Raw genomic sequence first — 23,963 nt, 5'->3', positions numbered from 1 at the left:
TTACCCTCCTCTCCCCAGGCCTACATTCTCTGTCCCAACCTCTCATCCCCTGCCTGGGCCTACACTCTCTGCCCCTCCCTCCCATCCCCACCCTTGGACTCCACTCACTGTCCCAACCTCCCATCCCCACCCTGGGCCTACACTCTCTGCCCCAACCTCCCCTCCCCAGGCCTACACTCTCTGCCCCAACTTCCCCTCCCCTCCCCTGCCTGGGCCTACACTCTCTGTCCCACCCTCCCCTCCCCTGCCTGGGCCTACACTCTCTGCCCCAACCTCCCATCCCTTGCCTGGGCCCTACACTCTCTAACCCACCCTCCCCTCCCCTGGGCCACACTTTCCAACATCTTCCCCTCACCTCCGCCCACACACTGCCCAACCCTCTCCATCCCAGAGCCCATACAATTTGCCCCACCCTCCCTCCTGGGCTTCACTCTGCCCCGCTAGCCTCCGCTGAGCCCACACTCTTTCCCCCACCCTACTCTGCGCCCACACACCCTTTAACCCATCCTCACCTCCATTGGGCCTACTCCCTCTGCCCCACCCTCCCCAGGGCCCACACTCTCCTCTTCACCCTCCCCTCCCCAGGGCACAACACTCTCCTCTTCATCCTCCCCTCCCCAGGGCCCACACTCTCCTCTTCACCCTCCCCTCCCCAGGGCACAACACTCTCCTCTTCACCCTCCCCTCCCCAGGGCACAACACTCTCCTCTTCACCCTCCCCTTTCCTGTGTCTAGAATCTCTGACCCCCCCCCCCCCCCCGATCGTAGGTCCACTCCCCGCTACAGGCTGCCCCACTCTCCCCTCCCCTGGCCCCACACTCTCTGCAAGCACACGTCTGCTCTCTGATGTGAGACTCAGCTGAGCCTGCAGCTCACTCTTCCTCCCCCCTCATCCCTGTGCTATCAGCGCTGTTCACTCTGACACTGATGCCCCTATAGAGAGGAAGAGCAGAAGGAAAGCAGCGTAGTGGCCAGTCTGTCTTTAACGAAACAAAACTACCTCCAGACAGGGTGTCCAACCATGCTCGAACTGCTTCATTCCGAAATGGGGGAACATCAGAGGCTACATTGGGGAAAAAAATAAAAACTAGTAAACAAAAATAATTGAAAGATATCTCAGCTGATGTGAGGAAAGGATTGTCACCTCTCAAACATGCGCAATCTACACTAAACATATCTAAACCAATGTGGGGAACTGAACGCCCAAAACAACACCAGTGGGCAACAGGCTCACGATGCCAGAAACCAGCAGCAAATAACCCAATGACAATAGTGAACAGGCGCACAGTGCCTACAGCAGCACCAACAGCGAACTGGTGCACAGTGCCATCCATTAGCACCAAATTACAGGCACACAACACCTGAAACCAGTGCCAAACGGAAACTGGTGCCAATACCAGACCATAGCAGCCACAGTGCACAGGTGCACAATGCTAGAAACGAGCTCCAGACAACAGGCACAAAATGCCACGGCGAGCATCAACAGGGACAGGCGTACAATACTAGAAACCAACACCAACAAGGATCAAGCGCAGAATGCAGAAACTAGCATCAGAGAACGGGCGCACAATGCCAGAACCAGCAGCAGCAGCGCAAAGATGCATAATCAGCAGCGACAGTGAACAGGCCAGCCATATCCAATTCTATTTAACATTCACACTCCCGATATCTTTAGTTAACTCACAGGGAGTGCCAATATCTAATGTTATTCAGCACTCGCTTCGCATTATCGAGTTCAATGTATTAAACAGGCGTGGGGAAAAACTGCAGATGCTGGTTTAAATCGAAGGTGGACACAAAATGCTGGAGTAACTCAGCGGGTCAGGCAGCGTCTCGGGAGGGAAGGAATGGGTGACTTTTTAAGGCCGAGACCCTTCTTCAGGTATTAAACAGCTTCACTTTGTGGGATATGATGGGACATGGTCGAGGAGACTAATATCATTGGTTAGGGGAGATGCAACATGTTGGAGTTTAGTTTAGAGATACAGCAGGGTAACAGGCCCTTCGGCCCACCGAATCCATACCGACCAGCGATCCCCGTACATTAACACTATCTTACACACACTAGGGACAATTTACATTTATACCAAGCCAATTAACCTACAAACCTGTATGTACTTTGGAGTGTGGGAGCAAACCGAAGATCTCGAAGAAAACCCGTCACAGACAGCACCCGTAGTCGGGATCAAACCTGCAATCCAGCAATTCTCAAGGAGCTTGACACCCTGCAGGGCAAAGAGGCCCATTTACACCGTCATGACTCATTATCTCCAGCTTCAGGGCATGGTGACTGCAATGTCCACCAAATGTACTGCAGATTTAGACGCTACCTCCTGTCCATATCCAAATGAACATTTTAATTTCACCATTGTGTTACGGATCATGGTAGATGATAACTGTCCAGTAGCCCGGTGAGTTTAAGCCGGGCAAGAAGCAGTAGCTGGTGAGAGTCCGCTTGTCAGTACAGGTTTCACCAACACTCTGGAGACCACCTCTGGCCACACGCCTGGCCAACACTCCAGACCCCCAGCTCACATGCTGGACTAATGCATGAGCCAGATGCCCAACCATTGGGATTAGAGATGCACACATCCCAGCAAAATTTGCTTGATTCCAGGAGAATATCCGGCCCAATACTTCCTCCTGGGTCTGTGGGCCTCTGATACGATCCCCAGTGATCCTTCTCCTCCCACACACATCCACCAACAGATGCACGCTCATAGAATGCCTCAGCCTAGGTAGGTGGGGAGTAAGACACAAAGCTGGAGTAACTCAGCGGGTCAGACAGCATCTCTGGAGAAAAGGAATAGGCGACGTTTTGGGTCGAGACCCTTCTTCGAAAAGTGTGGAAGATCAGTGTAGGGCTTTGAAGTTTAGTAACAGTTAAACTGCAAAAGATGATAACATTTGGGTGGTATAAAAGATGTTCTGCTTGCCAGTTTATTCATTCAAGGAAGAGGACATAATGGGAAACACAGGCAATTCAAAGCTGAAACCGGGAAAAAGACTTCAACAAAATGCACGCAAGGTAGAGTTGTGAAAAAGGCTCCAGCCATAGAAGGATGCCAGGAACTAGACGGTCTCCTCCGGAAAACATGCAACAGGCAAAGGAGGCTCGGAAAAGTGAGCTCCATCTACAATCTGGGAACGTAGTCATTAGTTGGTGCAGGAAGATTGTACACTCACCATTCAGCACCTCCCACACACGGCCTGGGCATGTGACACCCTCCCACACCCAATCACAGTGTGTGTCACCCTCGCACACACGGTCCCAGTGTGTGTCACCCTCCCACATGCAGTCCCAGTGTGACCCCCTCCCACATGGGGTCCCAGCACTTGTCACCCTCCCATACACTGTCTCAGCATGCAACATTCTCCCACACATGATCCCAGTGCGTGTCACCCTCCCACATGCAGTCTCAGTGCGTGATCTCCCTCTCACACATGGCCCATGCGTGACCTCATCCCACATGCGGCCCCAGTGCGTGTCACCCTCCCACATGTGGTCTCGGTGTGTGACTCCCTCCCACACATGATGCCAGTGCGTGTCACCCACCCACATGAGGCCCCAGTGCGTGACTCCCTCCCACATGCGGTCTCGGTGTGTGACTCCCTCCCATACATGATGCCAGTGCGTGTCACCCACCCACACAAGGTCCCAGTGCGTGTCACCCTCCCACATGCGGTCTCGGTGCGTGACTCCCTCCCACACATGATCCCTGTGCGTGTCACCCTCCCAGATGCGGCCCCAGTGCGTGACTCCCTCCCACATGCGGTCTCGGTGCGTGACTCCCTTCCATACATGATCCCGGTGCGTGTCACCCTCCCACACATGATCTCCGTGCGTGTCACCCTCCCACATGCAGTCTCAGTGCGTGATCTCCCTCTCACACATGGCCCATGCGTGACCTCATCCCACATGCGGCCCCAGTGCGTGACTCCCTCCCACATGCGGCCCCAGTGTGTGACTCCCTCCCATACATGATCCCAGTGCGTGACTCCCTCCCACATGCGGCCCCAGTGCGTGTCGCCCTCCCACATGTGGCCCCAGTGCGTGTCACCCTCCCACATGCGGTCTCGGTGTGTGACTCCCTTCCACACATGATGCCAGTGCGTGTCACCCTGCCACACAAGGTCCCGGTGGGTGGTCAGCCTGTACCCTGCTGTTTGCAGCACCACTGTGCCCACTGCCCCGCTGCCCAAGCACTGTCTTGCCCTGGGCGGCGTCTCTCGTACACGACGGCCCCGCACGGACTCAGTCACTGCTCCGTACCTTCCGGGTCCGGGGCTGCCGGCAGGATCGCCCTTTCCTGGCCCGTGATGTGTGTCCAGTGCACGTCCGCCTTGATTTCCAGCGGATCAATGGGGCTGACGATCTGACGCACCCTCAGGTTGGAAGCTGCTCCCCAGGTGCAGGGCCAGTGAAGCGACAGGAATGGGAGCGGAAAGGAGGGTGGAGAAAGAGAGGTCACAGAAAAGTGAGGCAGACCATGGAACATAGAGAGCAGATGCAAAGAGCGGAGAAACGCATGCAATGGGCAGCAGCACAGTGCAGCAGAGTTGTTGGAGAGGCACGCTCCCTCTCCAGATCACCACACCAGGCCGGTCAGTCTACGCTGGCTCCTGGCAAAGTAATCCCATTCTTTCCTTTTAGCTCTGAGTTTGAGTCTCTCGCTCCCCCCCCTCCACGTAACTCCCTTTTGATGGCACCGTCTGACCCTGTTCCCACCCCCCCTAGTAACGGGGCGAGTGAGAACCTAAACTCTCTGGGAACTCTTGTCTCTCCTATTTCCCTTTTGCCCGTAGTCCCACTGGTCCCAGAACCTCCTGCATGGAACAGCCTTCCTCTGTTTACTCTCCATAGGCCTGAGAGGACAACAGAGGCAGGAGTGGGCCATTCGGCCCCTCGTATCTCCGCCATTCAAGATCACGGCTGATCTTCTGTCTGGACATCATTTTCCTGCACTATCCACATGTCCCTCAATTCCCTTCACACTAATACATCAACCGATCTGTCTGTAATGTACCGAGTAACTGACTTGCCTCCAAGAGCCCTCAGCTCCTCCAGTCCCACCTGGTACCTGCAATGCCTTGTCTCTGGTACCATTCCAGTGCTCTGATTAGCTCTGGATCAATCTCCCACAACAATTCCTCCTACTGAACCCAATCCTGTTCTTTCCCAACAAATTCCTGCACAATTATTCTTACTTCTGAAATCGCCTAATATTCCAGCCTCTGGTCACCTTCGAGGAATTATGTTACCGTGTCCCGAAACAGCAGAACCTACCACTGAACACATAATGGTGAAATCTGCTCATGATTCCTTCTCATCCAGGTGCTCACCTGGATTCATGAATTCCTGCACTATCAGGCATTCTCCCTGCTCCCGTTATTCCCTAATCCAGAAAAGAGTCCCCCCAATCCTGTCTGACACAAAACCCAATCCTCCGAACCCAAAACCATCCTCACCTGTCTCGGCTCAGCCCGGTCCTCCCAGCTCAGTCCTCCCAACCTAGCCCTGTTCTCATAGCACAATGCCGTTCTCCCAGCCTGGTCCAACTTTCCAGCCCAGTGCTCCCAGCTTTCTGTGGCCTTCCCAACCCAGTCTTCCCAGCCCCGTTTCATCCTCCCAACCCTGGACTCCAACCTTCCTCCAGTCTTCCCAGCCCCATCCAGTCCTCCAAGCACCATCTAATCCTCCCAGCCTGGCTCGGCCTGACCATGACCAGCCCGGCAGCTAACACCCCAGCGCAGCCGGGCAACAATGGGCAGGGCCAGCCCAGCGCTCCACACCGTGGTTCAGGCCAGTCCTGCATGGCACAGACTCACCCCACCCAGCACAGCACCTCACAGCTTTGCATAGCCCAGCTCACCCTCTGCCACAGTCTGGGACAGAAACATGGGGCTGTGTGCAGCAGCGAAGAATGCCTCTGCTGGACACTGTGTAAAGCAAGTGGTTAGTGCACACACTCAGATACAGGCCACAAGCCATGCAGAGACCTCGGGAGCGGTGAGAAACACTCACCATCAACCCGCGGACAAGTGCAGCGCACAGCGGATCAGGCTGCGGAGCTGGAGGCACTCAGCATCCACACACTCCAGTGTTAAGCAGCAATGCTCTCCACTCTAGGAAGGGTTAATGTCATCAGCAAAGGAAGCTGCAGTGTGGCCCAGATACTGAGGGGCACACAGGGTGTGCTGGAGAGAGTCGGTGACAGGCGGAACATGGGAGCCATCACTTCCAATCAAGCCCAGTGACTATAGTGTGTGTGCCAGGGCATCCCTGGGTGGTGTGTGTGTGTGTGTGTGAGAGAGAGAGAGAGAGAGAGAGAGAGAGAGAGGGAGAGGACAACCCAAGTCGTGAGCGAGTGTGTGTGCGGGAGAAGGGGGAGGGAGAGAGGGAGGAGGGGAGGGGAAGAGAGGGAGATGGAGAGGGGGAGGGTGAAGTGGAGGGGAGAGGGAGAGGGAGGGAGAGAGTGAGAGAGAGAGAGAGAGCGCTTCCCTGGGTGGTGAGTGTGTTTAACCAAATGCAGCCACAACACTAGACAATGTCAGTGTGAGGGAAATTCTCCCTCTGGGCTGAGATGGCAACTCTGTGATGTCCCATGCCCTGTGATGTCCCGTGCCCCGTGACGGATTGCTCCCATTGCCAGTGCCTGGATCCCCACTGTTGGTGATCACATTGCAACGTTGCAAGTGGAGCCTCACAGTGGACAGCCCATGCAATCCAGCGTGACAGTCCTGTGTGAATGCTGGTATTTGCCGTGTATTCCCCCGCATGCATTCCCATCATAAATGGGGAGTCTGCACGCAAGACCTGCCCTCTGACTGTGCAAAAAGCATTGTCATGACCACACCTCCCTCTCCCAATCCCCGTCGCTTTGAACTGAATTTTTGTTCCGGCTGCCACCAGTTGTGAGCTCCAGCCTCTCTGCCCATGCAACCACAAAGCAGCTGGTGCCCACTTGAAAGGGGTGGATTGTATCTGATTAGTGCTGTTGAGCTCTGTACTTGCAGAGAAGCAAAGCAGATACCTCTGAACACATGGTTGTCCTCTTCATCAGACAGCCGATGGACCCAGAGCCCAAACTGGAGCTCCTTGTCCCAGGGGCAGTATTCGCCCTCTTTAGAGAGAAAGTGGGAGGGAGGAAGAGGAACACATACACACCCACACACGCACACGAACACACACACGCACACACACACACACACAGGCATATACATGTGCAGTTCCACAGATTTATACAGTCATAGTTACACACAATGATATAGTCGCACACAGACAGACATACAGATACACAGCCATGACACACACACAAACGTACAGACATTAAAAAAACATTTAGATGGAAATAGATGTGCATTCCCATCCATATCCACACACATGTATATGGCCATAGATGCACACACATATACAGTCCCACACACATAAATATAGATACACAGACACAGACAGACAAACACACACATACACAGACACAGACAGACAAACACACACATACACAGACACAGACAGACAAACACACACATACACACACGCACAGAGTGGGGCAAAGGAAAACATGAAGTACAGTTAGTGCAGGAAATTCAGAGTGGCCAGTCTGGTTGATGTTTAGAGAGGTAATCTTATACAGGCAGCCTTGGTGAGGAGGGGGGGGGGGGAGTTCACAACTGGGAGCAGAGCTAGAGCCTCAGGGTGGGGTTTATCTTTGCCCCCTTGCTTCTGCTGGCCTGTGATTTCTGCAGTGACCAAGGCCAGGATGTTCGAGGAGCCTGGGTCAAATGAACATCCTTATCTCTGCCCCACCAGATCGTTGCTAGTTGTTGTTGTTTGGTGCCTATTTGTGCTGCTGGGACAGGGTCGGCTGTTCAATCCCCGCTCTGCCCCAGTTGCCAGCGCTGTCCGAGGCTGCGGGGTGGAGGATGGGCGAGTGTGGGGTGATGAACATAGCATGGAAATTATCCAGTGAGTTGAATAATTCTTGCTCACAAGCTTCAACCAGTGCAGTGGGCCTCCTGGTGCAAGGTGCAGCCGATGAAAGCTGGCCCTGACAGGCTTGAGGCTGAGCAAGCCAATGGAGTGGCGGGAGATGCAGTGATTTCCATGGATCACCCAAGATCGGATCCCGGATGTGATAGGGGCCTGCAGCCTCTTCACCTTCCGCAAGCCTGCACCAAGACCACAGGGAGGCACTGCAATACCTCAGAGCCTCTTTGTCCTTTAGATCATCGGTGATGGAAACTGTACCTTTAATTCGCCATTCTATCCCATATTCGACGAATCTCACCCTCCCCCCCCCCTCGCCACCCTGCCTGCCCAATTACTTGTCCATTCTTGAGACTAGAAACCTCACACTCGATCAAACATGCAATTCTGACCTGCACCACCCCAGGAAATGAAAGAGAACCCACAAGATCCAGAAACAGACACCGCCTCACCACACCTTAAACCTGCTTGCCAGTTAGTGCTGATAGAGGACAAATGGACACCGTCACAGTGCCAGGAGGGCGGGCGGGCGGGCGGGTGTGGGGGAGGCAGTGAAGCTCACACCACCTTCCTTGCCAATAACAGATTTAAAAATAAAAGGAAAGAATTTCTCAACATTCTCACCAAAACCTCAGCAGAAACCCACAAAAAATCTCCAGCATTCGAAAAATTTCCATACTCCCAGCCCTGCTTGAACTGCAACCACTTGACATTCCTTCAAGGTGGAGTAACCTCCAAGGTGGAGTAATGTACTCAGACGTGTATAAGAATTCAGGCCCATGGCTACTCCAGCTCCTTCACGCCTGTGCTGCCATTCAACAAGATTGTCGTTCACCAGCACAGCCCCATTTTACTGCTCTCTCCCCAAAAATTGATCAAACATTTTTGAATGGATTCCATGACTGAACCTACACCGCTCCCTGGGGTGGAGAATTCCATGTGTTTATCACCAGGGGCACAAAGAAATTTCTCATCTCAGTTCGATTCTCAGTTCCCATCCACATTCTGAGACTGTTCCCGCGTCCTAGTCTCCTCGTTCAGGGAATCATCCTCCCTGTATCTAACCTGTTGTTGATCTGCGATCTCCGGTCATTCCTCCAAACTCTAGAGAATGCAGACTCACTCCACCCAACCTCTCCTCATCTGGCAGCCCCACCATCTTTGGAGGTAGTCTGATGAATCTTCACTTCACCGGGCGGCACGATGGTGCTGTGGTACAGCTACTGCCTGACAGCGCCAGAGACCCGGTTTCGATCCTGACTACGGGTGCTGTCTGTATGGAGTTTGTACGTTCTCCCCATGACCTGCGAGGGTTTTCTCAGGTTTCCCCCCACACCCCAAAGACGTACAGATTTGTAGGTTAATTGGCTTGGTATAATTGTAAATTGTCCCCTATTGTGTAGGATAGTGTAAGTGTGTGGGGATCACTGGTCGGCCCGGACTCGGTGGGCCGAAGGGCCTGTTTCCGAGCTGTATCTCTAAACTAAACACTGCATTTCCTCTTTGGCCATGTACATTGTTTCTTCGGTAAGGAGACCAGGTGCGGTTTCACCAAGACTCACATTACTGCAGCAGCAAAGGAGTGTGTACACTCCCACAATCTGCAGCTCAATGGGCAGCACGGTGGCACAGTTACTGCCTCACGGCTCCAGTGACCCCATTTGAAACCCCATCTTCTGGTGCTATCTGTGTGGAGTTTGCATGTTCTCCCTGTGACCGGATGGGTCTCCTCTGGGTGCTCCCATGTCCCAAACCCGTGCAGGTTGGCAAGTTAATTGGATGCTGAGCATTGCCCCTTGTGAAGGATAGAATCTAGGAGGTTTTATGGGAATGTGGGACATAAAACCAACAGTGAGGGATTAGGATTGTGCCAAGAGCTGGCACTGACTTGATAGGCTGAACGGCCTACTTCTACATTATGGAAATATGACTGTACCATTAGGATCTGCAAGGGTAACATGATTCCTGGGTAACATGATCAGCCATGATCATATTGAAGGGCCAAATGGCCTACTCCTGCACCTATTTTCTTTGTTTCCTGGTGCATGAGGCATAAAGAAGGCCATAGTACCAGGAGAGGCTGCAGATGATGCCAGCCTGAGGAAGTGCAGGGCAGGATCATCGGTGTTGAACAGCAAAAACTGCAGGCAATTGCTGGAGTTTGGCACGGACTCAGTGGGCCGAAGGGCCTGTTTCCACGCTGTGTCTCTAAACTAAATTAAGCTAAAGCAATCTCATCACACCCAGCGACACAGCTCGAATAACGGTGGACAATTCAGCAGCTGACAGGCCGAGGAAGCTCTGGGAATATCCCCATTCTCAAGGTTTGCAGGGAAGAGTGTGCCTGAGGCTTCAGCATTCACAATCTGCCAGATGCACGTGGGCAATTGTCCACTCTGTAGTGGAACAGCTGGGCCAGAGGCATCGCTAGTTCCACTTCAGTACTACAGCTGGAATATCGCCTCACTGCAGAGTTTTAGTTGTATTTAGACAGGTTAGAAGTCAGATTCTTTGCCCAGAAGAACATTGGTAAACCGGATGAGTGTTGTGGTTGTCATTTCTAATTCTGATTACTAACTGAATTTAAATTCCTCAGTTCCTTTGTTAGTCCAGGGCTCTGGGTTACTTGGCCAGTTACTGCCTCTCCCACTGATCTCTGCCCTACAAAACACTGCCACTTCCACTTGCCCACCTCCATCCCATGCATTGACTCTCCAGCACAAGGCCTTACCTTCACTGGAGAGCAAAGAGGCAGGCACTGAGCGCAAGTATTGTCTCCCTACCTCAGGAAAGTCAGTACAAGATTCACCAGATTGATTCATGGCATGTGGTTTTGTCCTCTGTGCGGAGTTAAATATGAAAAAAAAAGCTGTCCAGGTGTCAGCAGTCTATTCATTCCAGCCTGCTCTATCATTCATCAGGATCTTCTACCTCCATTTTCTGGGTCTATACTCATTATCCCACGATTCCAGAAATTTATCAATAGGTTTTAAATGAACTCCACAAGCCTCCACATCTCCCCAGGGCAGAGAATTCCACAGATTCATCACCGTCTGATTGATTGAATGGTTGAAAGATACAGTCTGGAAGCAGGCCTTTTGGCCCATCAAGTCCACGCTGACAACCCATCAACCCGTTCGCACTAGTTCAACGTTATCCCACTCTCTCACCCACCCTCTACAAAGCTGGGGTAATTTTACAGGGTTCAATTAATTTACAAACCCACTCGTCTTTGGGATGTTGGAGGAAACGGGAGCACCCAATCTTTCCTCCTACACCCAATCCACATCACAAGAACCAATCTGTTGACTTTTCAGGTGTAAGAATATCCTTTGGAGGAAGTGGGCGAGGAGCTAACTGAGTATTTGGCATCGGTATTCACTAAAATATTTTTCTCAGGGTGGAAATGTCAGAAACTAGCGGGCGTAACTTTAAGGTGAGAGGGAGAAAGTTTAAAGGAGATGTGTGGAGAAAATATTTTTTTAAGCAAAGGTGCCTGGAATGCATTGCCAGTGGTGCTGGTGGAATCAAGATACCATAGTGGCATTTAAGAACCCAATGAACAGGAAGGGAATGGAGTGATGTGGATCACATGGAGGCAGACGGGATTAGTTTAATTTGGCATTGCGATTTGCATGGACATTGTGGGCTGTAGGACGTTCCTGTGCTGTACTGTTTTATGTCCTTGTGGTAAAGAGACTGAAATTACCCAATACTCCAGGTATGTTCTCACCAGAGCCATGTATAATTTGCAGTAAAGGAGTTTACTCCTGCTCACACTGTCTCACAATAAAGGCCAAAGCAGACTGTAGACGGGGCCTGTAGTCTCGAGTTTAGAGAGATGATCTCATTGATGACATAAAATTCTTGTGGGCTTTGTCAGAGCCAATGCCCTTTCTTCTGGGTGTGGGTGTCAAGAGGCCGGGTTGAAATATTAAAATAAAGGATCAGCTTTTCAGGGCTGGAACGACATGTGAGAAAGAACTGAGGGACTTTGGAGCAGGCAACTGAATCATCCTACCACAACCATAGACAAGTGCTGAACTACTATCTGCCTCTTTGATGACCCTCGGACCATCCTTGACCGGACTTTGCTGGCTTTACCTTGCACTAAACGTTATTCCCTTATCATCCACACTGTAAATGGATCGATTGTAATTATGTATCGTCTTTCTGCAGACTGGTTAGCACGTCACAAAAAGCTTTTCACTCACAGTACCTCGGTACACGTGACAATAAACTGAACTGAGCACATGGGAATCGCACACCGATGCTTCACCCAGGGACATGGGAATGCTTGGAATTTTCTTCCCAAGAGGCTCAGTAACTGCGCGGGCTCAAACAGACATTTAGATGTTCAGACAATCGAGGTAAACGAGGTTGGTGCAGGAAAGTGGCACTCGGGTAAAGGTTCAGCCACGATCTTAGTGAACGGCAGAACAGGCGCGAGGGGTCAAATGATCCATTACATTAACTCCCATTGAACCCAACTCACTCTGATACATCAATTAAGCTTATCCTCCTGGTGGAATAACCTCCCTGCCTCTATTAAACAGAAGGCAGTGGAGGCCAATTCTCTGAATGCATTCAAGAGAGAGCTGGATAGAGCTCTTAAGGATAGCGGAGTCAGGGGGTATGGGGAAAAGGCAGGAACGGGGTACTGATTGAGAATGATCAGCCATGATCACATTGAATGGCGGTGCTGGCTCGAAGGGCCGAATGGCCTCCTCCTGCACCTATTGTCTATTGTCTATTATCTCCAGTTTGTTAACTCCTGCTGCACGTATATAACTAGTTATAACTGGTTTCCAGTGTATTGACCTCCTCAAACCCTATAAATCCCTAGTTTATTCATTCCCACTGCCCCCCATATATCCGGTGTATTAACATCCCCAACTCCGACGTATCCCTGGTGTATTAACTCTCCCTTGGAGCTCAACGCCTCCAGTACATTAACTCATGTCCCGAACTCCGCAACTACAATATTTTAACTCTCCCAATGAACTCGGTCCTTCCCGTACAGTCGACCTCCCAATAGATCCATCCCCATGCACTGCTTCCTGTCTCCAGCGAGCCCTCTGGAGATCAGCTCCACGTTAGACACCCTTCCATGACGCCAAACTCAACTCGCCTCCCCACTTGCTCAGGAGTCATGCGGGCTTTGTAGACTCCAAAGGACCGATGACAACTGGCCTTTAACTCTGACTGGGAGCAGCGCCCTGCAGTGACCAGACAATCATTTCAAAAGGTTCCCTCGGCTAACGATAACCACCTCAGAACGAAGCACGAGTCAGACAGTGTCACTCACCGTAACTCGATTCTGAATGTTCCTCATCCTCGCTCTCTGCCTCGCTGTCTTCCTCTGAATTTTCCTTCAGCAACCGATGGGCCTCGGCAGCTTTTCTCCACGATACTCCGTCCACTGAGGGAGACAACATATCTTCCTCATCCCTCTTACCCTCCTTGTCCTCCTCATCTTCCTCCTCCTCCTCCTCCTCCTCCTCCTCCTCCTCGTCCTCGTCCTCCTCCATTTCGTACTCGGAGCTGCTACAACTGAATGCAGAGATGTCACTTGGTAAGCAGTGCCCTGGGTCCAACAGTGCGGGTGGGGTGGATAGATTAGCGGACATACAGAGGCAGAGACTGCACGGAAATTAAGCAGGATACACAGGACGAGACAGAGTGAGATAGGAAGTTGACAGGACCAGACCAGCAGGCGAAATCACAGTCGTGTAGAAAATACACAGCACAAAATGAAGCCCACCCTTTGCAAGGTGATCAATAAAGAGTTCCTCACCCGGATCCCACCTCTCAGCACCGGGCACCTGCCCTTGTAGAGTGCAGCTCTCCACACTCACATCCAAAAGATTCTGGCAAAGGAATTTGGCTTGAAATATTTACTCTCTGTCCTTCTCCACGGATGCTGCCTGACCTGCTGTGTGTTTCCAGTATTTTCTGCCTTTTTTAGTCATAGAGAGATACTGCACAGAAACAAATCCTTCGAGTCATCGAGTTTGCACCGCCCTGCATTCATCTCTTTTTTTTTTTTAATTCCCCCATAGCCCGATCGACTTCCCTCTGTTTATAAAGGTGATGAGGGTTCCGTTCTGTCTCATCCTTTCAGTTGTGGAGTTCCTAACCTCCACAACTGGATGAGAAATCTTATCCTCATCTCCCGCCTGATCTTTCTGCCAAATAAATTTCATACAGGTTTATAAGATCACGAGGAGCATCCATGGGGAAGTTTAAAACTAGACGGCATAGATTGAAGGTGAGAAGTGAAAGATTTAAAGGACACCTGAGGGGCAAGGCTTTCACATACGAGGTGATAGATACGTGGATCAAGTTGCCAGGGGACGTGGTTGATGTGGAGGACACAATTACTAAGTGTAAAAGCCATTTGGACAGGTAAATGGGTAGAAAAAACACCACGAGAGGTATAGATCGGGTAAACGCACAGAGTCTCTTGGCCAGAGTAGGAGAATCGAGAACCAGAGGACATAGGTTTAAGGTGAGGGAGGAAAGATTTATTAGGAACCGGAGGGGTAACTTTTTTTATACAAAGGGAAGTGCGTATATGGAACGAGCTGCCGGAGCCGATAGTTGAGGCAGTTACTATCACAATGTTTAAGAAACATTTACACAGGTACATGGATAGGATAGGTTTAATGGGATATGGGCCAAATGCAGCAGGTGGGACTAGTGTAGATGCGACATGTTGGTTGGTGCGGGCCTGTTTCCATTATGTACGACTTTATGACTCTATGAAAGATTTAGATGGTTAGGGGGCAAACATAGGCAAGTGAGACTAGCTTAGATGGGCATCTTAGGCAGGGATTAGTTGGGCAGAAAAGAAGGGCCCGTTTTGGTGCTGTATGGCTCTAAGACTGACATGACCAAACAGCACGAGGACACCCAGACAAGAGGAGACATCAACAGACCCACTCAGCAGGTCAGGGCAGTGTCTATGGAGAGTGAAAGAGATTGTATTTCAGGTGTGGACTTTTCAAGATTTGGAACATTGACCATGTTTCTCTTCCCACAGAGCTGGCCGGCCCGTTGAGCATTGCCAGCATGTCCTGTTGCATACCAGACACCACAAGAAAGAAACTAGACACAACCATCCAGAAAGCAAACGTGATTAGACACGTACAACACACTGCGAGGCGGAGGTAGACAAACACGAGGCTGACGAGGTAGAGCCAGACATTGGGGGACTGGATTAGATGAAAGGTGGGAGATTTCTTTAGTCCATGCAAGGATGCGACACTGAGGGGGTCTCTCAGGGGTTGCCAGGATTGCCGTCCTGTCCGCCACTGACCTGCTGCCGGGCTCCTGGCTGGTCTGGTGCAAAGCGCTGCTCAGATTGTGCTCAGCTAGTGTCTCCTCCGGCACCTCCTGCAGATCTTCCTCCTGCTCCAGCGACACCCGGATGTTCTCCAGCTCGATCCTCTCCGGAGTGCCGCGCAGTCGCTTTGCCTGCCAGGGCTCTGTCACGGGAGGGGAAAGAAGATTGGCAGTGAGGGTGGGTGAAATGGAGAAGCGGGGAGTGCAGTCTAATGACGCAAGAGCCAACGGGACAACAGAGGAACTAACAGAGGCGGCTCAAGACCGATCCGAGGCAGGGAAGGGAACACGGGATGCCATAATACCGTAGCGGCCCAGCCCAAGGGAACACAGAACACTGACCAGGGAATCAACACCACATACTCTGGTTTTGCACGATCACGCTCCGGTTTGCCTGATAATTTACTGTGTATTTATCGTGTACCTGTAACGCTGCAGCAAGTAAATGAATTTCATTGTTCTGGCCCTAGTGCATATGATGATTAAACACTCTGGACTGACATCACAGGAGTAGACATCCATTTAGCCACCTTGGCCACTGAAAACACCGGTGTCGTGGGGATTTTGGTTCCACACTCCTGCTGGCCACCTCTGCCCCATGCAGGGCCTTGCATCTGTCTCAGCCCCACCGCCCACTCCTTGCCCCTCACTCACCCTGACCCGTGTTGTCCCGCTGGTCACCGTAGGGGTAAGTGCAACGGAATGTGTTTGGATCCTGGGGCTGTGAGGTTGACTACCAACTCTGTCGTTGCCATTGTAAACGGCGGGGGTGTTCAGGACGGTTGTCTCGGTTTCCTCACAGTACCTGAAGCAGCTACCAACAGTTAAACAGAATGGAGACACTCTGCAAACTGTGCTTAACATACTTCGGGTCAGGGCTGCCCGCCTGTTTCACCACTTTCATGGGACTATGTACCTGCACTCCTTAGTCTCCATGTTCTACAACACTCCCCACGGCCCCACCATTTACTGTGCAAGTCTTGCCCTGCTTTGTCTTTCCAAAACACAACACCTCATATTTATCTGAATTAAACTCCATCGGTCATTCCTCAGCCCATTAGCCCAGTTGACGAAGATCCCACAATTCAGATTGACATTTCAGTGTAGGACGGGGCCTGTGCTATTAAGTCAGAGATGAGAACATCTGCAGATAGTTTTCAGGGCACAATTTTAAAGAGCAACTAAATTCTGCCCCGTATCCTTGATAAAGCCTCCCACAATCAAAGCTTCTGAAATAGATATCAAGCGATTAACAAAAGGTTATTAGTGGAAGCGTGAAAATAAAAATATCTACAGCTGATGGAACGATAACTCTTCCGTCTCTCTCCACAGATGCTGCTTGATCTACTGCATCTTCCCACTGGCGGTTTTAATTTTCAGAGAATTAGAGTGAACATGCAAGGCTGTTACATTACTTTGGAAATGGGTAGTGAGTAAGATTGCTTCTGTGCTCTCTGTGGGTTTGTGCAGTCGGAGTGCATCTATCTGCGCTTCGAGTGTGCCTCTGTGTCCAAGTGTTCTGGCTGCACAGCACAGCCTGCTGCCCACGTCCTCCAGAGATGCTGCCTGACCCGCTGACTTGCTCCAGCACTTCTGTTCTATAGCTTAAATTCCTGTCGTCTTGCCACAGGACCCAGAACTCTCTGTCAAGACCACATGCTAACTAACTGTGCAACGAGATACCAACGTTAAAATTAATCCACGCATTGGCATCCTCCACTCCTCAGAAATGGAGTGAAATCAAGTAGTCTGCGACCCTGAGAGAAATGGACTAGACTTTACTGTGTGTAAATAGCACTGGGATGTTCTGAGCTGCCTGCCACGTGATATCAATGAAAGTCTCCATTTTATCTCTTCTCTGTTTCACTCTGGTATTATCCAGAAGTTTCCCGCACCGGAAGCATGCTTCCATCGATCGCCTTTCTCAGTATTTCAATAGACAATAGGTGCAGGAGGAGGCCATTCGGCCCTTCGAGCCAGCACCACCATTCAATGTGATCATGGCTGATCATTCACAATCAGTACCCCGTTCCTGCCCTCTCCCCATACCCCCTGACTCTGCACTGTCCCCACTCACTAGTCAGGCAAGGCTGAATTATAACTGTTTCTTTGAGCGCAGAGACCACCTTGAGTTCATGCACTGTAGAAGCTCACAAGTAAGATCAATGTAATGTCATTGCACAGAAAACTCTCCTGCTAAAAACGCCAGTAAAAACGACAGAGGAAGAAAATGCCGGAGATAAAGAAATCCACTGCTCGAGGACAAAAACCGTGCCAAAGGATAAGCAATCTACCAATGGACATTCACTTTGCCATGGCTCACTCCCATCTTGGCCGTGCTCTGAAATCTTTCTGGCTCGCTCCGTCCCTGCTCGGCCTCCTCCGTCTCGCACTCCCGCTCATTGCTCAGTACCTCCTCTCCATTTCCTACTTGCTCACCTGTTTTATATTTCTGATTCCTGCTCCGTCTGTCCTCGCCTCCTGCCCCCTCTGTCTTCTGCTCCCTCCCCTGCTCGCTCCCTACCCGTTCCCTATCCGTTCTCCACTGCACCCTCTGTCCCGTTCCCTCCCCCTGCTCTCTCCGTCTTTCTCCCTCCCCGTCCCCAGCTCGTTCCGCCCCGTTCCCCCCCCTCGTCCCCGCCTGCACCTCGTGTTCCCTCCGTCCCGTCCCCTCCCCCGCTCGCTCTGTCTCATCCTCCCCCTCCATCCCCAGCTCGCTCCGTCTCGTTCCCCCCTCCCCCTGCCTGCATCCTGCACCTCGTGTTCCCTCCGTCCCGTCCCCTCCCCCTGCTCGCTCCGTCTCATTCTCCCCCTCCATCCCCAGCTCGCTCCGTCCCGTTCCCCCCTCCCCCCGTCCCCTGCCTGCATCCTGCACCTCGTGTTCCCTCCGTCCCGTCCCCTCCCCCTGCTCGCTCCGTCTCATTCTCCCCCTCCATCCCCAGCTCGCTCCGCCCCGTTCCCCCCTCCCCCTGCCTGCATCCTGCATCTCGTGCTCCCTCCGTCCCGTTCGCTCCGTCTGCAGCTCCCTCTCCTTGTTCTCCGCTCCCCCTCCGCGTTCCCTGGTCTCTGTTCCTCCGCTGCTCCATCCCCCGGTTCGCTCCCTGTCCTTGCTCCCGATCTCTTCTGCTCTCTCTCCGTCTTTCACTCCCCCCCATTCCCTGCTCCCTCTGTCGCATGCCGATTCCTGCTCTCCCGCCTCCTCTCAATTTCTTCTCCTCTTCCTCCCTGCTTGCTTTTCCTGCTCCCTCTCTTTATGCTTCTTCCTCATTCTACCCCTCCCATTCTTTACTGTTCAGTCCCCTCTTGCTGTCCCATCCTACTTTCCTTGTTCCCTCTCCCACACCCTTCTCTTCGCTCTCTAGTTTCATTCCTTTTCCCCTGCTCTCTCCCCTGTTCACCTCCCCTCCCCCGATCATTATCCCTCTCTCCCACTCCTCACTGTCCTCCTCTCTCCCCTCCTCCCCCATGTTCCCTGCTTATTTTGATCAATGTGGGTTGTTTTTAAATGTGCTATACAAATAAAATTGACTTGACTTGACTTGACTTTTCTTTCCATGTTCGCTGTTTGATCTCCTGCCCGTTGATGACAATTTATCCTTGTCTTTACTTTTATTTATAATGTCTTGCTATCCACCTTGCTGCTGTAGCACTGTAAATTTCCCCGGTGTGGGACGAATTAAGGAATATATTATTATTATTGTTCCCTGTTTTCTCTCACCCCACAGCTTCCTGCTCACTCTCACACTCCCTGAAGCAGTGGCAGTAGTCCATCAGCTCTTCAAACCTGCTCTTTAAGGTGTTGGTGAGACCACATTTGGGGCATTGTGTGTAGTTCTGGTCGCCCTTATCTAAGAAGGATATCTTTAAGCTGGAAAGGACGCAAAACAGATTTTGCAGGATGTTAACAGGACTGGAGGGCTTGAGTTACAAGATGGGACTGGGCAGGCTTGACTTTTTTCAAAGGAGTGTAGGAGGCTGTGGAGTGACCTTGTAGAGATTTATATAATCAGGAAGGGCATAGATAGGATGAATGATCATAGTCTTTTTCCCAGGGTAGAGAAAGTCTAGAACTAAAGGTAACAATAAAGAACTGCAGGTGCTGGTTCACACCAAAGATGGACAAGAAAATGCTGGAGTAACTCAGTGGGTCAGGCAGCATCTCTGGGGAAAATGAACCAGAACTAAACATCATTGGATTAAGATGAGGGGGGGGGGGGAAAGAGACCAGAAGCTAAATTTCTTTGATTAGAAGGTGGAATGAGCTGTCAGAGGAAGCTGTTGAGGCAGTTATAACGGTGACATTTAAAAGACATTTGGACAACTACATGCATGGGAATGTTGGGTGGGCTATGGGCCAAAGGCAGTTAAATGGGACTTAGCACAATTAAAAACCTGGTCGGCATGGACAAGTTGGGCCAAAGAGCCTGTTTCTGTACTGTACGACTCTGACTACAATATTCGCGGCTGATCATCCACTTGTAGCCCTGTTCTTGCCTTCATCCCTTCTCCCCACATCCATTGATCTTACTGACATTATAAAATATACTACTAGAATATATTTCACGACTTGGCCTTCACTGCCCACTCTCCGGTCGGTCCCTGTTTCTCGTTTGCTTTCCTGCTCCCACTCCCTCTCACACCAATTTCCAGCTCATTCACTCTCATGCTCCCAGTTCCCCATTCGCTCTCTCGCTCCGTTCCTTCCCATTGTCCCCTGTTCCCCTCCTCCTACTTTCTTGACTCTCTGTTCCCAGCCTCCTCCTGTTACATTTGTTACCCCTTTCATATTTCTCGATTGCTCACTCCCTCCTCATGCCCCGCTCCCTCTGAACCCAATTTCCCACTCTCGCTACTGCTGCTGCCCAATCACTCTTCCTCTCCCCCCTCCAAGTTTGTTCTCCCATACCCCATTCTACGTTCATTCTCCCTCTACCTGATCCAGCTCATTCTCTCTCTATCCCCTGCTACCAGTTCTCTCCTCACTCTACAGCTCTTTGGTCCCATTTTCTGTGCATTCCCATTATTCCTCATGTCACTGGAGTCATGCTGCTCTCACTGTTTGATGCACTTTGCTCCTCTTCTTCATGGAGCCCCATCAATCCGTTTTAATGGATCCCCAGCATAACTGGATCCTGACCATTAAACATTCCTGGATCCTGGCCATTAAATATTCCCTTTGTTCCACTACTCAGTGGATTCTTATTCTTCTTCTTGCAGCTGAAGAGACACCATCACATGTTTTATGGATGAGTATCAACCCCTCTGTGACTGTGTCCATTCCTTTCACCTCATGGTTAGATCCTCATTCTCACAGGGAACACATCGTCCTCCTGGTCTCTGCAGCCTCTGTGATAACAATGACCATTATTCCACACTTCCGATCCTCACCTGTTGTCCTTGTTCCCTTTTCGCTGTGTCCCATCATTCTCCCACGATCAAGTCCCACCATTCTTCCTGGTCCTGTCCTCAAATCCCCAAATATGTATTACCGGATCCCAAAACACCTTCCTTGTTACTGGACACCTGTCTTTGTCTCCTTACTTATGAAAGGAAATGTTTGCCTTGGAGACAACACACGGCGCACTTTATTGATCCCATATGTATGTTATAAATAAAGATTAAGCAGGTTATTCCCTCATGCTTTGGAGTTTCGAAGAACAAGAGGTGATCTTACTGAGACAGAAGATCCCAGAAAAAGAAAATACTGGCACAATACTCGGCATCACAGGCAACATCTGTGGAGCAAGGAGGCGTTAATGTTTCAGGTTAACAACCTTTCATCAGGACTAGAAGTTAGCAATGAAGGTCTTAAGTTGCATCCCAGTCTCCTGATCTCTCTGTCTCTGCCTCATCTCCTCTGACGTCCCTTTCCACACCACTGCTTCTGAGAGGTCTCTTTTCCCCTCACCAATGGCTCCCTCTGCACCAAGGCTGACCAACTTCCCTGCTGCATTTCCTGCACTGCTGCATTTCCTGCCCTGCTGCATTTCCTGCACTGCTGCATTTCCTGCACTGCTGCTCCCAAATCCCTCTCCACCCACGCAGAACACGTGGGGCGTTCCCTTTATCCTCTCCTTCCATTGCACCAGTTATCATGTGACCACCAGACACATCTTCCTCTTCCCTGTCACATTTCTGTAGGTTACTGTTTCCTTCACAATTTCCTTCTCCCCAAAACCGTCCCCACTCCCCCTTCCCACACTTTCCCTTGCAACTGCAGCGAAATAATGCTTGTCCTTTCACCTCCTCACTTCCCACCACCCACAGACCTATGACATCCTTCCAGGTGAAGCAACGATACACTTCGATCTTCTGCAATCTATGTACTACATTCAGTGTTCACGGCCAGATTGGGTGCTGGCTCTTTAGTCATGAGGAGGATGTTGAGCTCCCAGACAGTTGCCAGACACGTTAATTCACTAGTCCACTCCCACACTGAACTCTCTCCCACGTGGCATATTATAACCTTCAGGGCTTAACATCAACCACTTCAGGTGAACTCCCATTCTACTCTGGCTCTACCCATTTCCAGCCGTCTCTCTCCTTTTCAGGTATTTCAGATTCCATCCACTGTCTCCTCCTGCTTACAGCTTCCTCGGACAGACCTTCCCTCCCTCTCTCAGCCACACTACCCCCCATTGATGTCTTTCTGCTTCTCTGGGTCTTCACTGTGTCATGGATATTGGTATCTGTTCTGTCTGAATCTCCCATCCCCCCACTCCTCAATTTCTCTTCTCTACAACTTAAAACTTATTCCATTTCTCACTTCTAATCTGAAATGCCAATTCCGTTTCTCCCTCCACAGATGCTGCTTGGTCTGCTGAGTATCGCGGATTTTTTTCCCCCCGTTTTGATTTCATATTTCCAACATCTGTGGTATTTTTGCCTGTGGTTTCAGGAGCGGGGTGACAGGAGAGGTGTTGATGCTTCCTCTGGCAGGGAAAGCCAGAGCCAGGGGATACGATGCTAAAGGAACCACTCCACTGAAGCGAAAAGCAAACTGCTGGAGGAACTCAGCAGGTCAGGCAGCATCTGTGGTGGGAAAAGGACTGATGATGTTTTGGGTCAGTCCAGGACCTTCTTCAGACTGAAGGAGGGAGGCTCGTAGAGTGCAATGTGACGTTCCTCTGAGGTCCTCATGCCCTAAGACTGAAGAAGTCTGATTCCATTCCTTACACAGATGCTGCGTGAACCGTTGAGCTCCTCCAGCATTTTGCAGTTCGCCCCAGATCCCATCTGCAGTCTCTTGTGTTGCATTACATTAGACTGAGATGAAGACTAATTATGAACCTTTGCAATCCAAAGCATGAAGTGCAGATAACCCTCACTATAATGGACCATGATGGTGGGTGGGGACGGGGGGTAATGTCCGTTATTGCTGTATATATTTGAGGCGCAGATAAACTCTGACGCATTAGGGAGTTAACGACAATGGGAAGTGTGGCTGGGCCAAGATCAGACTGACATGTTCTTACTGAATGGAGGAACAGGTTTAAGGGCTTTTATGATACACTCGTCTTCCTGCACGCTGTTTTACTCGATCCCTTCAGCCCCTGATACACCTGATCCCCACCCATCTGCTTCCCACAGAGTTCTCTTCATCATCACAGCGATTACTGGCTCCCCATGTGTTACAGGATGGAGACCGAGGAAGCCCAGCAGATCATGCAGCATCAACGGAGAGAAATCTCCAGATCTGCGATCTGATCAACGGTAATCAGTGCGAGACATTGCTCGATGTCTCCACAGATGCCGCCTGACCTGCTGAGTATTTGGGGCATGCTCTGTTTCACTGGCACCAGGAACCTCTCCCTACCCCAGGTATTCTATCCATATCAGTCTCTGATTGACTGAATCCACAATCTTATTCTCGGTCACTGGTTCCTCATCATTCTCCGTGTTACATGATTCTTGTCTGTTCCATGTTACATGACCCCTGTCAGTCCCGTACACACAAGATACACGTCAGTCCTGTGTTACAGGATCCCTGTCAGTCCCTTATTACATGGTCAGGTCCACGTCACAGGGTCCCCATCAGTTCCATGTTATTGGACACCCCTCAGTCACGTATTACACGGTCAGGTCCGTGTTACAGGGTTCTCGTCAGTCACGTGTTACATGGTTAGTCCCGTATTACACAGTCAGTCCCCTGGCCACTTAATCCACATCGATCACTGGACCACGGGATCCCTTGCGGTTTCCACGTCACCATTTGGCCCTGGATCACTGAATCCCCACTGGCAACCCGTCCCCGAGCTGTCACTGTGTAGGAAGGAGCTGTCACTGGATCTGCTGTCGAATCCAGGTTACCGGATCCCAAGTGGTACTGCTACAACACTGCAAGTGACAATACTTATTTAGACACCGTGTAACCCTTTGCTTTCACCTTAAACATGTCAGCCAGACCCAAACTGTTAGCAGGAGATTTATTGGAATAGTAGTGTCTGTCGTAGTCTTAGAATGGTTGGCCACCAAAAACGTATCAGCCGGGAGACTAGCATTCCCTCTTCTGTGCCTGCACTTTGCATTGACTGGATTTGGTGAAGGTATTTCCATCAGAACGGGCGGGGCAGTGGAAGAGGTGCGGAGACTCAGGACTCAGTGATCTGTGTCACGAGGGCAGTCGAGG

General features: G+C 51.0%; 1 protein-coding gene across 13 annotated transcripts in view; it reads right to left on the bottom strand.

Moving 5' to 3' along the window:
• The window catches only part of LOC144603593 (F-actin-monooxygenase MICAL3-like), a 201,670-nt gene that overhangs the window by 51,475 nt on the left and 126,232 nt on the right, over positions 1-23,963 (bottom strand). For 10 of the 13 annotated variants that reach the window (XM_078417027.1, XM_078417030.1, XM_078417036.1 and 7 more), the window contains 4 exons: positions 15,309-15,477; positions 13,296-13,540; positions 7,035-7,124; positions 4,274-4,399 (listed from right to left, as the gene is read on the bottom strand). In XM_078417027.1, the coding sequence (XP_078273153.1) occupies positions 4,274-4,399; positions 7,035-7,124; positions 13,296-13,540; positions 15,309-15,477 (630 nt within the window). Of the gene's footprint in view, positions 1-1,000; positions 1,064-4,273; positions 4,400-7,034; positions 7,125-13,295; positions 13,541-15,308; positions 15,478-23,963 lie in introns of all 13 variants that reach the window. The other 3 variants (XM_078417037.1, XM_078417040.1, XM_078417032.1) reach the window with 2 other exon arrangements.

The sequence above is a fragment of the Rhinoraja longicauda genome, chromosome 20, assembly GCF_053455715.1.
Source record: "Rhinoraja longicauda isolate Sanriku21f chromosome 20, sRhiLon1.1, whole genome shotgun sequence".
Taxonomy (NCBI): Eukaryota; Metazoa; Chordata; class Chondrichthyes; order Rajiformes; family Arhynchobatidae; genus Rhinoraja; species Rhinoraja longicauda.
The sequence above is the reverse complement of the archived record's forward strand: the minus strand, read 5'-3'. Positions and strand labels throughout refer to the sequence as shown.